Source organism: Balaenoptera musculus, chromosome 20 (genome assembly GCF_009873245.2).
Source record: "Balaenoptera musculus isolate JJ_BM4_2016_0621 chromosome 20, mBalMus1.pri.v3, whole genome shotgun sequence".
NCBI lineage: Eukaryota > Metazoa > Chordata > Mammalia > Artiodactyla > Balaenopteridae > Balaenoptera > Balaenoptera musculus.
The window spans coordinates 42,602,491-42,617,533 of NC_045804.1; the positions used below are offsets into that span (position 1 = coordinate 42,602,491).

Here is a 15,043-nt window from a genome sequence, read left to right on the forward strand (position 1 = left end):
AATTTCACAAATGAATATACCTCATATAACCATTACCCAGATCAACATTATTAACACTCAGAAGCCGTTTTCACATTCCCTTCCGGTCATCAGCTCTTGACAAAGGTAGCCACTGTTCTGACTTCTATCACCATAGGTATTTTTGCCTGTTTCTGAACTTTATATAAATAAAGGGAATCATACGGCATGTTCTCTTTTGTGTTTGGCTGTTTTCACTCAATATTATGTCTGTGAGATTCAACCATGCTTTGTACTTAGTGGCAGCTTGTTCTTTTTGCATTGCTTTAATAAGTGGAATGATAATGTTGATAAATGTATCAACACATTTGAGTTGTTTCCAGCGTTTTTGCCTACTACAAATTATGCTGCTATTAATATTTTTGTACGTGTCTTCTGGTAAACATACATATACATTTCTCTTGGATACATACCTAGGAGAAGAATTGCTAAGTCATATGTTTAGCTTTTGTAGATATATTACAAAACAATTTTTAATGATGGCTGTACTAATTTACTTTCTTACGAGCAGGATATGAGTAAAAACAAAGCACAGTTTGATCCTTGAACAATGAGGCTAGGGGTGCTGACCCCCCATGCAGTAAAAAATGCACATATAACTTTTGACTCTCTAAAAACTTAACTACTAATAGCCTACTGTTGACTGGAAGCCTTACCAATACCATAGTCGATTAACACAAATTTTGGATGTCATATATATTATATACTATATTCTTACAATAAAGCTAGTAAAAAGAAAACGTTGTTAAAAAATCATAAAGAAAAAACATCTATAGTACTGTACTGTATTTATCAATACTGTAAGTTTACGTCATGTTTACAAGATGAATCAGCTTTTTCTGTAACAATGATGGCATCTTCGATAGTGTAATCCTTCCAGACTTTCATGATGTTCTCTCTATTTGGATTCTCTTCCATAGCATTGACAATCCTTTTCACAGAGTACCGAGTGTAACGAGCCTTAAAGGTCCTTATGAACCTTTGATCTAGAGGCTGAATTAGAGACATATTTGGGGCAATCAGGCCACTTTGACACCTTCAGTGTTAAACTCATGGAGTTCCGGGTGGCCAGGGGCATAGTCCAGTATCAAAAGAACTTTAAAAGGTAGCCCCTTACTGGCAAGGTACTTCCTCATTTCAGTGACAAAGCATTGATGGAACTAATCCAGAAAAAGGGTTCTCACTGTGCAGGCTTTCTAGCTGTACAACCAAAAGAATAGCAACTGGTATCTATCTTTTCCTTTCAAGGCTTGGAAGTTAGAAGCTTTATAAATAAGGGCAGTTCTGATCATAAACCCAACTGCATTTGCACAAATCCTGGTGCTTGCTTCTCTTCCTTACTAATAAATGTCCTTCGTGGCATTTTTTTCTAGAGTAGGGCACTTTCATCTGCATTATAAACCTGTTCAGGCTTACATTCCTTCTCCTCAATGATTTTCTTAATGGCGTCTGGGAACTCATCTGCTGCCTCTTGGTCAGAAGAAGCTGCTTCTCCTTTACCTTGACATTTTTAAAGCCAAACCTCTTTCTAAAATTATCAAATGATCCTTTGCTGGCATTAAATTCTCCAGCTTTTAGATCCTTCACTTTCCTTTTGCTTCAAATTGTCAGATAAAGACTTCACTTTTTCTCGAATCATACTGAAGTCAATAGGTATACCTTTCTTATAGCAATCCTGCACCCACATAAAAGCTGCCTTTTCAATGCAAGATAAAAAGATATTTCACAAAAAGTGCAAGGTTTCATGCCACCTGGAGTATCTGCAGCAACAGCTTCATGAATTTCCATTCCCCCCTCCAACCAATAGTCCTTATGCTGGATTCATTTATCTTGAAATGGCAGACAACCGCAGCTGTCTACAATCTACAGCACATATCAAACAATTCAACTTCTTGTAATGTCATGACTTCTGCGTTCATCACTAGTGGCACTTCATATGGGTCACATGGTGTTATTCAAAGTATGTTACTGCACTAAAAATGATGAAAAATATACGAGAACCACAAGAGATCGCTTTTTACTGATACACAATTTACTGGAGAGATAAACTGCTCATGCAGAGACTATGAGCCTCACATAGCATTTTAAGTGGATACTCATGACACTTGAGCTCACCAAAATAGTAACAAAATGCAGTTATGAAATTATTACAGTAGTACAGTATGTACTACTTGATTTTATGCAGTTATGATTTAATACTGCATCTGTACATTTGTTTATATTTCTTTTGACTGTGAAAGATGCCATGTACAGTCTGTAAGTGTGTGTGTAAGTTTTGATAAATTTTAACTTTTTATAATAGATTTATAAATGATAATATATGGATAAACAAGGTCTTACTGTATAGCACAGGGAGCTACATTCAATATTCTGTGATTAAAATGTAACAGAAAAGAACATTAAAAAAAAGAATGTATATATATGTATAACTGAACCACCTTGCTGTACAGTAGAAATTAACACAACATTGTAAATCAACTATATTTCAATTAAAAAAAGTAAAAAAGTGTAATAAAATAAATGACCCAAAAAATGATAATACAGACTGGTATCCATATATATTTTATGTCATGACATACCTTTTTCTTAATTTTTTTGGTATTTCTAGGTTAGCAATTCATCGGCAAGTTTTTTCAAATGGTCTCAAATACTCAAAAGGTTTTCCAACATATTTTTTGAAAAAATCTGTGTACAACTGGACCTGCACAGTTCAAACCCATGTTGTTCAAGCGTCAACTGTATAGTCATTTGATCTTTCATAAACCTTTTTGTTATCTGCTATCTAGCTTAATTTCAATGTAGTCATAAAAAAAATTTTGGGTAATTTCAATCCTTCAAAATTTGTTGAGACTTGCATTATGCTCAAGATATACTAAATGTTCCACATGTACTTGAAAAGAAAATGCATTTATTGAATGCAGTGCTCTGTAAGTGTCAAATAGGTCAAATCTGATAACCATGTTGTTCAGATCTTCTACCCTTACTATTTGTTTGCTTGCTTATTCTGTCAGATACTGAGAAAAGTATGCTCAAGTATCCCACTATAACTGTATTTGTCTATCTCTCCTTTTACTTTACATGTCTTTATATATTTAGAAATTTTATATTTTTGCTTTATATATTTTAAATCTTTGTTATTAGACTCATATAAAGTTTTATCTTCTGGATGGATTAGAACCCTCTGCAATAATGAGATGTCTCTCTTTATCATCCAACATAGGACCATCTAAATACATAAAGCAAATATTAACAGACATAAAGGGAGAAACTGACAGTAACATAATAATAGTAGGTGATTTTAACACACCATTTACATCAACGGACAGATCATCCAGACGGAAAACCAATAACGAAACACTGGCCTTAAACAACACATTAGTCGATATCAACTAACAGATATGTAGAAAACATTCCATCCAAAAGTGGCAGAATACACACTCTTTTCCAAGTGTACATGGAACATTCTCCAGGATAGATCACATGTTAGGCCACAAAACAAGTCTCAGTAAACTTAAGAAAACTGAAATCATATCAAGCATCTTTTCCAACCACAACACTATGAGACTAGACACCAACTACAAGAAACAAACTACAAAAAACACAAACATATGGAGGCTAAACAATATGCTACTAAACAACCAATGGGTTACTGAAGAAATCAAAGAGGAAACAAAGATACCTGCAGACAAATGAAAATGAAAACACGACGATCCACGAAAATCTATGAGATGCAGCAAAAGCAGTTCTAAGAGAGAAGATTACCTCAGTTCTAAGAGGAAGCCTAGCACAGGAAACAAGAAAAATCTGAAATAAGCAAGTTAAACTTACACCTAAAGGAACGAGAAAAAGAAGAACAAACAAAACCCAAAGTTAGTAGAAGAAAAATCATAAAGATCAGAGCAGAAGTAAGTGAAACAGAGACTAAAAAAGCAATAGAAAAGATCAATGAAACTAAGAGCAGTTCTTTGAAAAGATAAACAAAATTGATAAACCTTTAGCCAGCCTCATCAAGAAAAAACGGGAGAGGGCCTAAAAGAATAAAATCAGAAATGAAAAAGGAAAAGTTACAACTGATACCACAGAAATACAAATGATCATAAGAGATTACTATGAACAATTATATGCCAATAAAATGGACACCTGAGAAAAAAACAAATCCCTAGAAATGTAGTCTCCAAGACTAAATCAAGAAAATATAGAAAATATGAACAGACCAATTACCAGTAATGAAACTGAATCAAAATTAAAAAAATTCTCAACAAACAAAAGTTCAGGACCAGATGGCTTCACAGGTGAATTTTATCATTTAGTGAAGAGTTAACACCTATCCTTCTCAAACTATTGCAAAACATTGCACAGGAAGGAATGCTTCCTCACTCATTCTACGAGGTCACCATCACCCTGATACCAAAATGAGACAAAGCTATGACAAAAAAGAAAATTACAGGCCAATATCATTGATGAACACAGATGTAAAAATTCTCAACCAAATATTAGCAAAATGAATTCAACAATACATTAAAAGATCACAGGGCTTCCCTGGTGGTGCAGTGGTTGAGAATCTGCCTGCCAATGCAGGGGACACGGGTTCGAGCCCTGGTCTGGGAAGATCCCACATGCTGCGGAGCGACTAGGCCCGTGAGCCACAATTGCTGAGCCCACATGTCTGGAGCCTGTGCTCCGCAAGAAGAGAGGCCACGATAGTGAGAGGCCCGTGCACCGCGATGAAGAGTGGCCCCTGCTCGCTGCAACTAGAGAAAGCCCTCGCACAGAAATGAAGACCCAACACAGCCATAAATAAATAATTAATAATAAAAAAAAAAAAAGATCACACACCATGATCAAGTGGTATTTATCCCAAGGATGCAAGGATTTTTTTTTATATCCACAAATCAATCAATGTAATACACCACATTAACAAAACTGAAGAATAAAAATCATATGATCATCTCAATAGATGCAGAAAAGGCTTTTGATAAAATTCAACATCCATTTATGATAATAACTCTCCGGAAAGTGGGCACAGAAGGAACATACCTCGACATAATAAAGGCCATATGCAACAAACCCACAGCTAACATCATACTCGATGGTGAAAAGCTGAAAGCATTTCCTTGTAAGATCAGGAACAAGACAAGGATGTCCACTCTTGCCACTTTTATTTGACATAGTTTTGGAAATCCTAGCCACAGCAATCAGAGAAGAAAAAGAACTAAAAGAAATCCAAATTGCAAAGGAAGAAGTAAAACTGTCACTGTTTGCAGATGACGTGACGCTATACATAGAAAATCCTAAAGACACTACCAAAAAACTATTAGAGCTCATCAATGAATTCAGTAAAGTTGCAGGATGCAAAATTAATATACAGAAATCTGTTGCATGTCTATACACTAAATACGAACTATCAGAATGAGAAATTAAGGAAACAATTCCCATTTACCATCGCATCAAAAAAATAAAATAAAATACCCTGGAATAAACCTACTTAAGGAGGCAAAAGACCTATACTCTGAAAACTATAAGACACTGATCAAAGAAACTGAAGACAACACACAGATGGAAAGATACACCGTGTTCTTGGATTAGAAGAATCAATACTGTTAAAATGACCATACTGGCCTTCCCTGGTGGCGCAGTGGTTAAGAATCCACCTGCCAATGCAGGGGACATGGGTTCGAGCCCTGGTCCAGGAAGACCCCACATGCCGGGGAGCAACTAAGCCCGTGCACCACAACTACTGAGCCTGCGCTCTAGAGCCCGTGAGCCACAACTACTGAGCCCATGTGCCACAACTACCGAAGCCTGTGTGGCTAGAGCCCGTGCTCCGCAACAAGAAAAGCCACCACAGTGAGAAGCCCGGGCACCGCAACGAAGAGTAGCCCCAGCTCGCCGCAACTAGAGAAAAGCTCGCGCGCAGCAACAAAGACCCAATGCAGCCAAAAATAAGTTAATTAATTAATTTAAAAAAAAAACAATGGAAGAAAATAAGTGGTGCTGGGAAAACTGGACAGCTACATGTCAAAGAATGAAATTAGAACATTCTCTAACACCATATACAACAATAAACTCAAAATGGATTAAAGACCTAAATATATAAGGCCAGAAACCATAAATCTTCTAGAGGAAAACATAAGCAGAACACTCTTTGATATAAATGGTAGCAGTATTTTTTTAGATCTGTCTCCTAAAGCAAAGGAAATAAAAGCAAAAATAAACAAATGGGACCTAATTAAACTTAAAAGCTTTTGCACAACAAAGGAAACCACTGACAAAATGCGAAAACAGCCTACTGAATGGGATAAAATATTTGCAAACTATATGACTGATAAGAGATTAATATTCAACATATATAAACAGCTCATACAACTCAACATCAAAAAAACAAACAACCCGATTTTAAAAATGGGCAAAAGAACTGAATACACATTTTTCCAAAGAAACATACAGATGGCCAACAGGCATATGAAAAGATACTCAATATCAGTAATCATCAGGGAAATGCAAATCAAAACCACAATGAGATATCACCTCACATCTGTCAGAATGAACCAAAAGAACACAAATAACAAATGTTGATGAGGATATGGAGAAAAGGGATCCCTTGTACATTGTTGGTGGGGATGTAAACTCGTGCAGCCACTGTGGAAAACAGTTTTTTTCTCAAAAAATTAAAAATAGAACTACCATATGACCAGCAATTCCACTCCTGGGTACATATCGGAAAGAAAAAAAATACTAATTAGAAAAGATACATACACCCCAATGTTTATAGTAGCATAACTTACAACTGCCAAGATATGGAAACAAACTAAGTGTCCATTCATCCAACAGATGAACAGATAAAGAAGATGTGGTAATGAATACATATACATACAACAGAATACTACTCAGCCATAAAAAGGAAAGAAATTTTGCCATTTGCAGCAACATGGATGGACTTAGCAGGCATTATGCTAAGTGAAATAAGTCAGACAGAGAAAGACAAATACTTTATGATATCACTTATATGTGGAATCTAAAAAATCCAACAAACTAGTCAATGTAACAAAAAAGAAGCAGACTCACAGATACAGAGCCCAAACTAGTGGTTACCAATGGGAGGGAGTTTGGGGGGCAGGCAATACAGGGGCTGGGGAGTGGAAGGTACAAACTATTGGGTGTAAGATAGGCTCAAGAATGTATTGCACAACATGGGGAATATAGGTAATATTTTGTAGTAACTGTAAATGGAAAGTAACCTTTAAAAATTGGATAAAAATATTTTTTAAATAAAATAAAAATTAAAGAAAAAATTTAAAAGGAATAGATTAAAAAAAGGAATGTACGTAGTTACAACTTTACCTTCAAGAGCCTAGAATTCATTTTCCCCTTACCTCCATTGCTTCCTGAGCAATCTCTGGCATGTGTGACTGAGGAACCAGTTGGACGAGCCCTGTAATTAATTCTGCAGTACTGCCTTGAGTTTCAGGCCCCTGTTTTCTTGGATTCTGCAAAGAAAAAAGCAAATTTCAATTAAAAAAAAAAAAAAATCGCTGGACACAGGTTGAAGGGTGGAGGGAATGGAGGCTGACTGCTAATGGGTTCTAGGTTTATTTTTGAGGTGATGAAAATGTTCTAGATGTTCTAGACCTAGATAGTGGTGATGGCTACACAACCTTGTAAATATACCAAAACCAGTGAATTGTACACTTTAAACAGGTAAAAACTTCATGGTATGTGAATTTTACCTCAAAAATAATAATAATTGTGGGATTAAAAAAAAAATCAAAACTGCTTTTGTTAAGAATTCTCTTAATCTACATCTATACTTGTTCATTAATGTGAATAATATCCAGAGAAAATCCTAATTAAAAGAAAACAAAAACTAGGTATTAGCTTTTTAGTTAAGAAATTACATCAATAATGGAAGTAAATAATTTTTTTTCAGCAACACTACATTGGCTAAATAATATACCTCTGATTTGGAACTTCTGGTTTGGGATCTTAAAATTGTTGTGATGAAAGGCAAAGAATGTGCATGCTTGATGAGGACTACACGATTATCCTGTGTAGCCCTCTTTTCCAGTACAAGGACCTACCCAAATCCACACAGGGCTAGAATCCACACCTGCAGATACCCATACTTCAGGCTTTTTCATTGTGGAAAGACATTGTATACAAAACAAAGCGGTATATAAATGTGAGTGTCTACCTACTTAAAGAGACTAAAATGCTTCCTGTAACTTGGAAGAATCTATTTACACTTCAAGCATATATGGTTCATTTAAGTGAGGCCAATACAATTAGTGCCCGTATTTTATTTTGTTAACTACACACTCTTTCCCATTACAACAATTAAGGTAAGCCCTTACCCCAGTGTATCTATAATTCAAAAACTGTTTGCCTATTTTTCTGACATTTGTATTCATTCATTAATAACCCAATAACATTTACTGAACACCAAAGACACAACAAGTAAAAAAGACATGTTTCCTACCCTCTTGGAACATGTAGTCTGGTGGGAAAGACAAACATCAATAAAATAATTAGATCAACAAGTTTAAATTGCAAATGAGAAAGAACCATGAAGTTACATGCTGCTATGAGCACCTGTAACAGGGAAATGTGGTATAGGCAGGGATGCTTCCTTAGGGCAGTGATAACAGCTCAGAATTAGGAATTACTATGTCAAGAGGATAGGGAAGCATTCTGTAGGCAGAGGAACTGCAAGTGCATGGATAAGCATGAAGGAATGTAGTAAGAGGGAGTGAAAGGCCGTCATGACTAGAGTAAAGAAGACAAATATAATGCTAGATGTTGCAGAGATGGTAGGTGGGAGTCAAATGCTGCAAAACCATGTAGGTCTATTTGGAGTTTGCTTTATTCCCAAAGCAACCTCAACTAAAAGGTTTTAAGCTGGGCAGGAAGCATAAGATTTGTTTCTTGAAGATATCACTGTAACTTCAGTGCAGAGAAATGATTAAAAGCAACAGATGATGCAAGCTGAGCAATTAGGAGGCTTGAAAAATTGAGAGTAGTATGAATTAGGATAGAGAGGTAGAGATAGAAGACAATAAAATCACATTACTTTAAAAAACCATGACTGAAATCACTTAATAGTTATTCCTATATTTATCCTATTTACTAAGATTTAGATTTTTATAGGTAAAATATAAAATAATCAAATATTTACAATGAATCTTTCACAATTTTAACTTACCTTTGATTACTCTGAGAAAAGTTGTTTAACCACTAGATGGCAGCAAAGAAAATAATTTCTATTTTAAATGCTCCTTTTCTGCTTGCTAAATTTTAAACGTGGAAAACAGCACTTTTTGCTTAAATTCTTGTTCCTTGACAATAAAATATTTAACACAAAAGGCACTGGTGACTTTGATGTATTCTCTGATTCTGAATTATAGCTATGCAAACAGAGTGGTGCTAATATATGACATGCATGATGAAACAACACCACAAGTAACCTGGGCTACATAACAAAGAAATGAGGGGAAAAAGTTATTTCATTCCCTTTATAAAGTCTTAATGATAGATTTTAGGACTTTTTCCACACCAAAGTTCTAACAATTTATTCTATTAGACTCCCACATTTGGATGGGCTTTTCAAAGAGCTCAAAACAACATAGGCCTTTTTTGGGGGGGGGGGGGTCACTAATCCTTTTGGGAATTCTCTCTCTCATCTCTTTTCTCTCCAGAAAAAATATTTACATAAATACTTTTTTTAATTCAGAGGACTCAAAGAACTCTTGAAACTATGGACATCAAGTTATGAACTCCTATAGTATAGTAATTTGAAAAATATACCATCAAAATTAAAAGTACCCTTAGCACTTAAAAAGCCTGTTGCTGAACAAACCAATAGGAAATTTTTCTGGATGTTGCGCTCCAAGGACTGAAGAAATTGCACAGGAGTTAAATATGTTATCCTATGAGCTTCATGATATATTTCTGTTATGTTTGGGGCATTAATAATATTAGTGTTAATGTTAACTGTATTTTATTAATAGTAATAATACGTAACATTTATTTAGTGCTCATTATGCATTTATTTTGCATTGTTCCTAAAAGCATGACATGTACTATCTCAGTCTGCTTAACAAGCTAAGGTAGGAACTATTATTATCATCACAATATTTCAGATAAGAAAACTAGACACAGAGAGGTTAAGTCACCCAAATCACATAGCTAATATGTCTCCAAAACCCATGTTTTTCATCGTTTCATACAACTGTCACTCATTTTCACTTGTTAGTTCCTAATTATCTTGTGTACTACAGTGATGCTTTCAGGAATCTAATACCATCTGAGGCTGTTAAGAGCAGAGTTACCACAATAACTGAGTGCTAACCATACCCATTTTTAACTCCTTTTCCTCCCAATACAGTATTCACAGGCAAAGCCAGTGATATTAAAAGGCTGATGACAGGAAGAAAGGGGGATGGAAAAACTCAATTTTTTGGCAATAGCAATTGGAGACTTAAAAAACCAACTGTGTAGATATAGGAAGCACTCAATTTATGGTTGCTTCATTACATCTAAACCCCATCCCAGGATTATGCCCTGAATAATATATAATCTGGTAGCCGGGTATGGACAGAAGATCTCACCAAAGTATGTTAGTTTAATGATAAGAAAAATTAAGACAAAAGGTTAAGAAATCTGATCTAATTATATTAGTATTCTCTGTAAGTTCGTTTTCTTAGGGATCTCTTAGGTTTCATGTATGATCAGGAAGGTCAGTAGGTGTTCTTGAGCTAACAATCACCTTCAAGGTTTTGGCTTTTCAGCTAAACCAAACTAAGTTAGTATGATAATTTCAAGGCATTTTATAAAAAATACTTACACAAAGCAAGAGCTTTGGATCTGCATGAATTAGTTTCACCATGGACAAGAGAAGATACTTATAGCTTCTTGTCTCCAGGTCTGTAGGTTTTTCTTTAAATTTAAGGCTTGTTACTTTTTCTTTAAATGTAAGACTCTAAAAATAAAAACATGACATTCACCTTGTAAGAATCAGACATCAGAATCAGGATAATAGCTATTCAACTTTTTCAAGTAAATCTATTTTTAAAAAGCTTCGAAAAATAAAGGGACATATTTTACACCACCAAATGTGTAGTATTAGTAGAAACATTCAATAGAAAGTATAAGATTAATATAAGTAAGCTTGAAAAGCAAATAAAAATTATTTTTGCAACATTTATATTATTCTTATATAATAAAGTTTAAGTGAAAATCTGCTAAGATACTAAAAGTTTTAATATAAGGTTGACTCCTATGCGAAAAACAATTTTCCAAATGTGAAAATATTAGAGATAAAATATTTATTCTATAGCTCTCACAGATACATACAGTGAGCAACTCATTTAACAAAACATCTCATACAGGTATACACAAATATTTCATAGAATCAATGACGTTATCAACTGTAAGATGCATCATCATTTTATGTACCACAAGGAATGAAAACTCACTGTCAACTGTAAGACATCATACAAATAAGATGAACCCCAATTTCAGAAATGTTAAATAGGTACTTCTTAGAATTGATGAAATATGCTATACAGGCAATCTCTGTATTTAACAGTTTAACTGTAAGATTTTCTTTTTCCTATTTAATTGTATTCCATCTCTCTCAAGTTACAGAATGCATGTATTTTGCCTGAAGAACATTGATAAAACAGAGAAAGAATTCTTTGAGAAAAATTAAATCATGGAAAATGTGTTTCAATTACAGAGATACTATGGTAGATGCTGTGTTAATACTATAATTATGGATGTTATTCAACCGGAAATCCAACAATTATACTCTGGATCCAATACCACCTTTCTATCTATTCTTACAAAACATTTCCCCTTTTCCTTTAAAAGGAAACAAAAATGTATGCTTTTGACATGTATGTTTTTATATGCAAATACACAGATAGGAGAATATCCAGCATCTATGGACTCATAATAAAAATGTCCTTGTTGGGCTTCCCTGGTGGCACAGTGGTTGGGAGTCTGCCTGCCAGTGCGGGGGACACGGGTTCGAGCCCTGGTCTGGGAGGATCCCATGTGCCGCGGAGTAGCTAGGCCCGTGAGCCACAATTACTGAGCCTGCGCATCTGGAGCCTGTGCTCCACAACAAGAGAGGCCACGATAGTGAGAGGCCCGCGCACCGCTATGAAGAGTGGCCCCCACTTGCCGCAACTAGAGAAAGCCCTCGCACAGAAACGAAGACCCAACACAAGCCATAAATAAATAAAAAATAAATAAATAAAAATTTTTTAAAAAGTCCTTGTAAAAGGCTGAACTTCAAAGGTAAAAAGTAGAGATGCATATCTATAACATACAGCAATTACTGTCAATGTTTACGTGTGAGAAATGCATTTGTTATTATGCCCAAGAACACTGAAGGTTTTTGTCCTCAGTGTGGAAGAAAAACTATCTAATGTACTACAGGAATGTCACTACAGAAAATAAATAGCAAAACTTACAAATACAAGTTGCTTTTATATTTATAATCACACAACAAACATCTTACCAAATATATTTAATAAATTCTGTTTTTACTGTTTGCTCCCATTAAACTTCTTTTCATTCTAAGTCAAAGTAACACCGTAGATCAAGGTAAAACTTTCATTAAACAAATTTATTTATTAAAGTGTCACTAAGTGTAACTGTTCTTCCATGATGTAGCCATTGCACAGGAAAACGGAGCAGAGAACAATTAGCAGATATAAAAATTATCTATTTATTAACCATTTCCAAAAAGTAAATAATAGTTTGATTATATCATATCAATCTCAGATAGCAGCATACAAATTTTGTTCCAGCATGGCTGCCTAATACAAAATGTAAAACTTGAAAAATTCTACACCACTCACAATTATTAACTTGAAATAGACTAAAGACTTAAATGTAAGACTGGAAACCATAAAACTTCCAGAAGAAAACAGAAAAAAAAAACTCCTTGACATGAGTCTTGGCAATGATTTTTTTGTATATGACACCTAAAGCACAAACAACAAAATAACAAGTGGGGTGTTGTTTTTCAAACTAAAGAGCTTCTGCACAGGAGAAGAAATGATTAACAAAATGAAAAGACAACCTAGGGAATGGAAAAAATTTTGCAAATCATAAATTGATAAGTGGTTAATATCCAAGATACATAAAGAATTCATGTATCTCAACAGCAAAAACCAAATAATGCAATTTTAAAAGGGGCAAAGGACACAAATAAACATTTTTCCAAAGAAGACATACAAACAGCCAACAGACACATGAAAAGGTACTCAAATCACTAACCATCAGGGAAATGAAAATAAAGCCACAATGAGCTATCACCTCACACCTGTGACATGACTATCATCAAAAAGACAAAAGATAACAAATGCTGGTGAAGATGTGGAGAAAAGGGAACCCTTGTGCACTACTGGTGGGATTTAACTGGTACAGCCACTAGGGAAAGCAGTATGGTGGTTCCTCAAAAAATTAAAAATAGAATTACCATAAGATCCAGCAATTCTACTTTTGGGTATTTGTCTAAAGAAAATGAAAACACTATGTCAAAGATATATCTGCATCCCTATGTTCACTGCAGCATTACTTACAATAGCCAAGACATGGAAACAAGTGTCATGAAACTGTGGTACACACACACACACACACACATAATGGACTATTATTCAACCATAAAAAAGAAGGAAATCCTGCCATTTGGACAACATGAGTGGACCTGGAGGGCATTATGCTAAGTGAAATGAGTCAGACAGAGAAAGACAAATACTGTATGATCTCACTTATATGTGGTATCTTAAAAACAAAACAAAACAGAAAACAAACTCATAGAAAAAGAGCTCAGATTTCTGGTTATCAGACACAGGGAGTAGAGGTTGGGAGAACTGGATGAAAATGGTCAAAAGGTACAAACTTTCAGTTATAAGGTAAATAAGTACTGGGGATGTACAACATGATGACTATAGTTAACACTGCTGTATGGAAAGTTGTTAAGAAAGTAGATCCTGAGTTTCCATCACAAGGAAAAAACCTTTTTTTCTTTTTTTTTTGTATGTATATGAAATGACGGATGTTAACTAAACATACTGTGGTAATCATTTCACAGTATATGAAACTTAAGTTATTATGCAGTACATCTTAAACTGATATAGTGCTGTGGGTCAATTATATCTCAATAAAACCGGGGAAAAACTCATAGAGTGCTGTGGGTCAATTATATCTCAATAAAACTGGGGGAAAAGACTTGAAAAATTTAAATAAATTTTTCAATTCAAATACCTTTTAATTAGTGACCATTAGTGGGTTACATTAAGTAAGAAATAACATGCTAAAGAAGAAAGATATTTCTTGGCTAGAAATGTAAGAAAAATAAACCACCCATTAGTTTATTAATTAATCTTCCACATTGCAAATAATAGTAGGAATCCAACCTGGTATATACACATTGGCCAAAGAGGAGAGGCAGTCACGCCCAGGAAAAAATTCATGAATCAGAGTACTCAGGTGTTTACAAAGGGCCAAAACCATCTGTTAAGTTAATTAAGGCCATGACTGAATTATAGGCATGTAAGAAGCATGTGCTGAGCCAGGATCCCCTTTAAGAAGGAAAATTTTCATGCAGAATTTACACATATTATTAACAGACTATCTTATTTTTAAAACATAAATGATTAGTGCTGAGATAAATATCTCAAATTTTAAAAAATACTACAAAAGTACAAAATGGAGAAGCTATGGCTCAATGTTCATATGAAAAAGGCTAAAGAGTTTAAATGATTAAAAGCTTAATCTAAAATAATGCAATCTTTGACTGTATTAGTAGAAACATCATATGCAGACACAGCAGGTTAACAGTTTTCATCAATTATTATACCACATCTAGAACACTAAACTCAGAGCTTAATATATCATTTTCATTGAAAAAAAGCAATGAAGATTCTTTCCAGAAGAGAAGCATACCAGATGGAGGAGGGTTTTGAAAGCAGGTCAAGTAAGAAATTCAACAAATATGTACTAGATGCCTATG

The 15,043-nt window shown here is 34.6% G+C and overlaps 1 protein-coding gene across 4 annotated transcripts in view; it reads right to left on the reverse strand.

Annotated features, from left to right (window-relative positions):
- Nucleotides 1–15,043, reverse strand: part of NF1 (neurofibromin 1) — a 261,374-nt gene that overhangs the window by 147,215 nt on the left and 99,116 nt on the right. For all 4 annotated transcript variants that reach the window (XM_036837703.1, XM_036837701.1, XM_036837704.1 and 1 more), the window contains 2 exons: nt 10,859–10,993; nt 7,392–7,505 (listed from right to left, as the gene is read on the reverse strand). In XM_036837703.1, the coding sequence (XP_036693598.1) occupies nt 7,392–7,505; nt 10,859–10,993 (249 nt within the window). The remainder of the gene's footprint in view (nt 1–7,391; nt 7,506–10,858; nt 10,994–15,043) is intronic.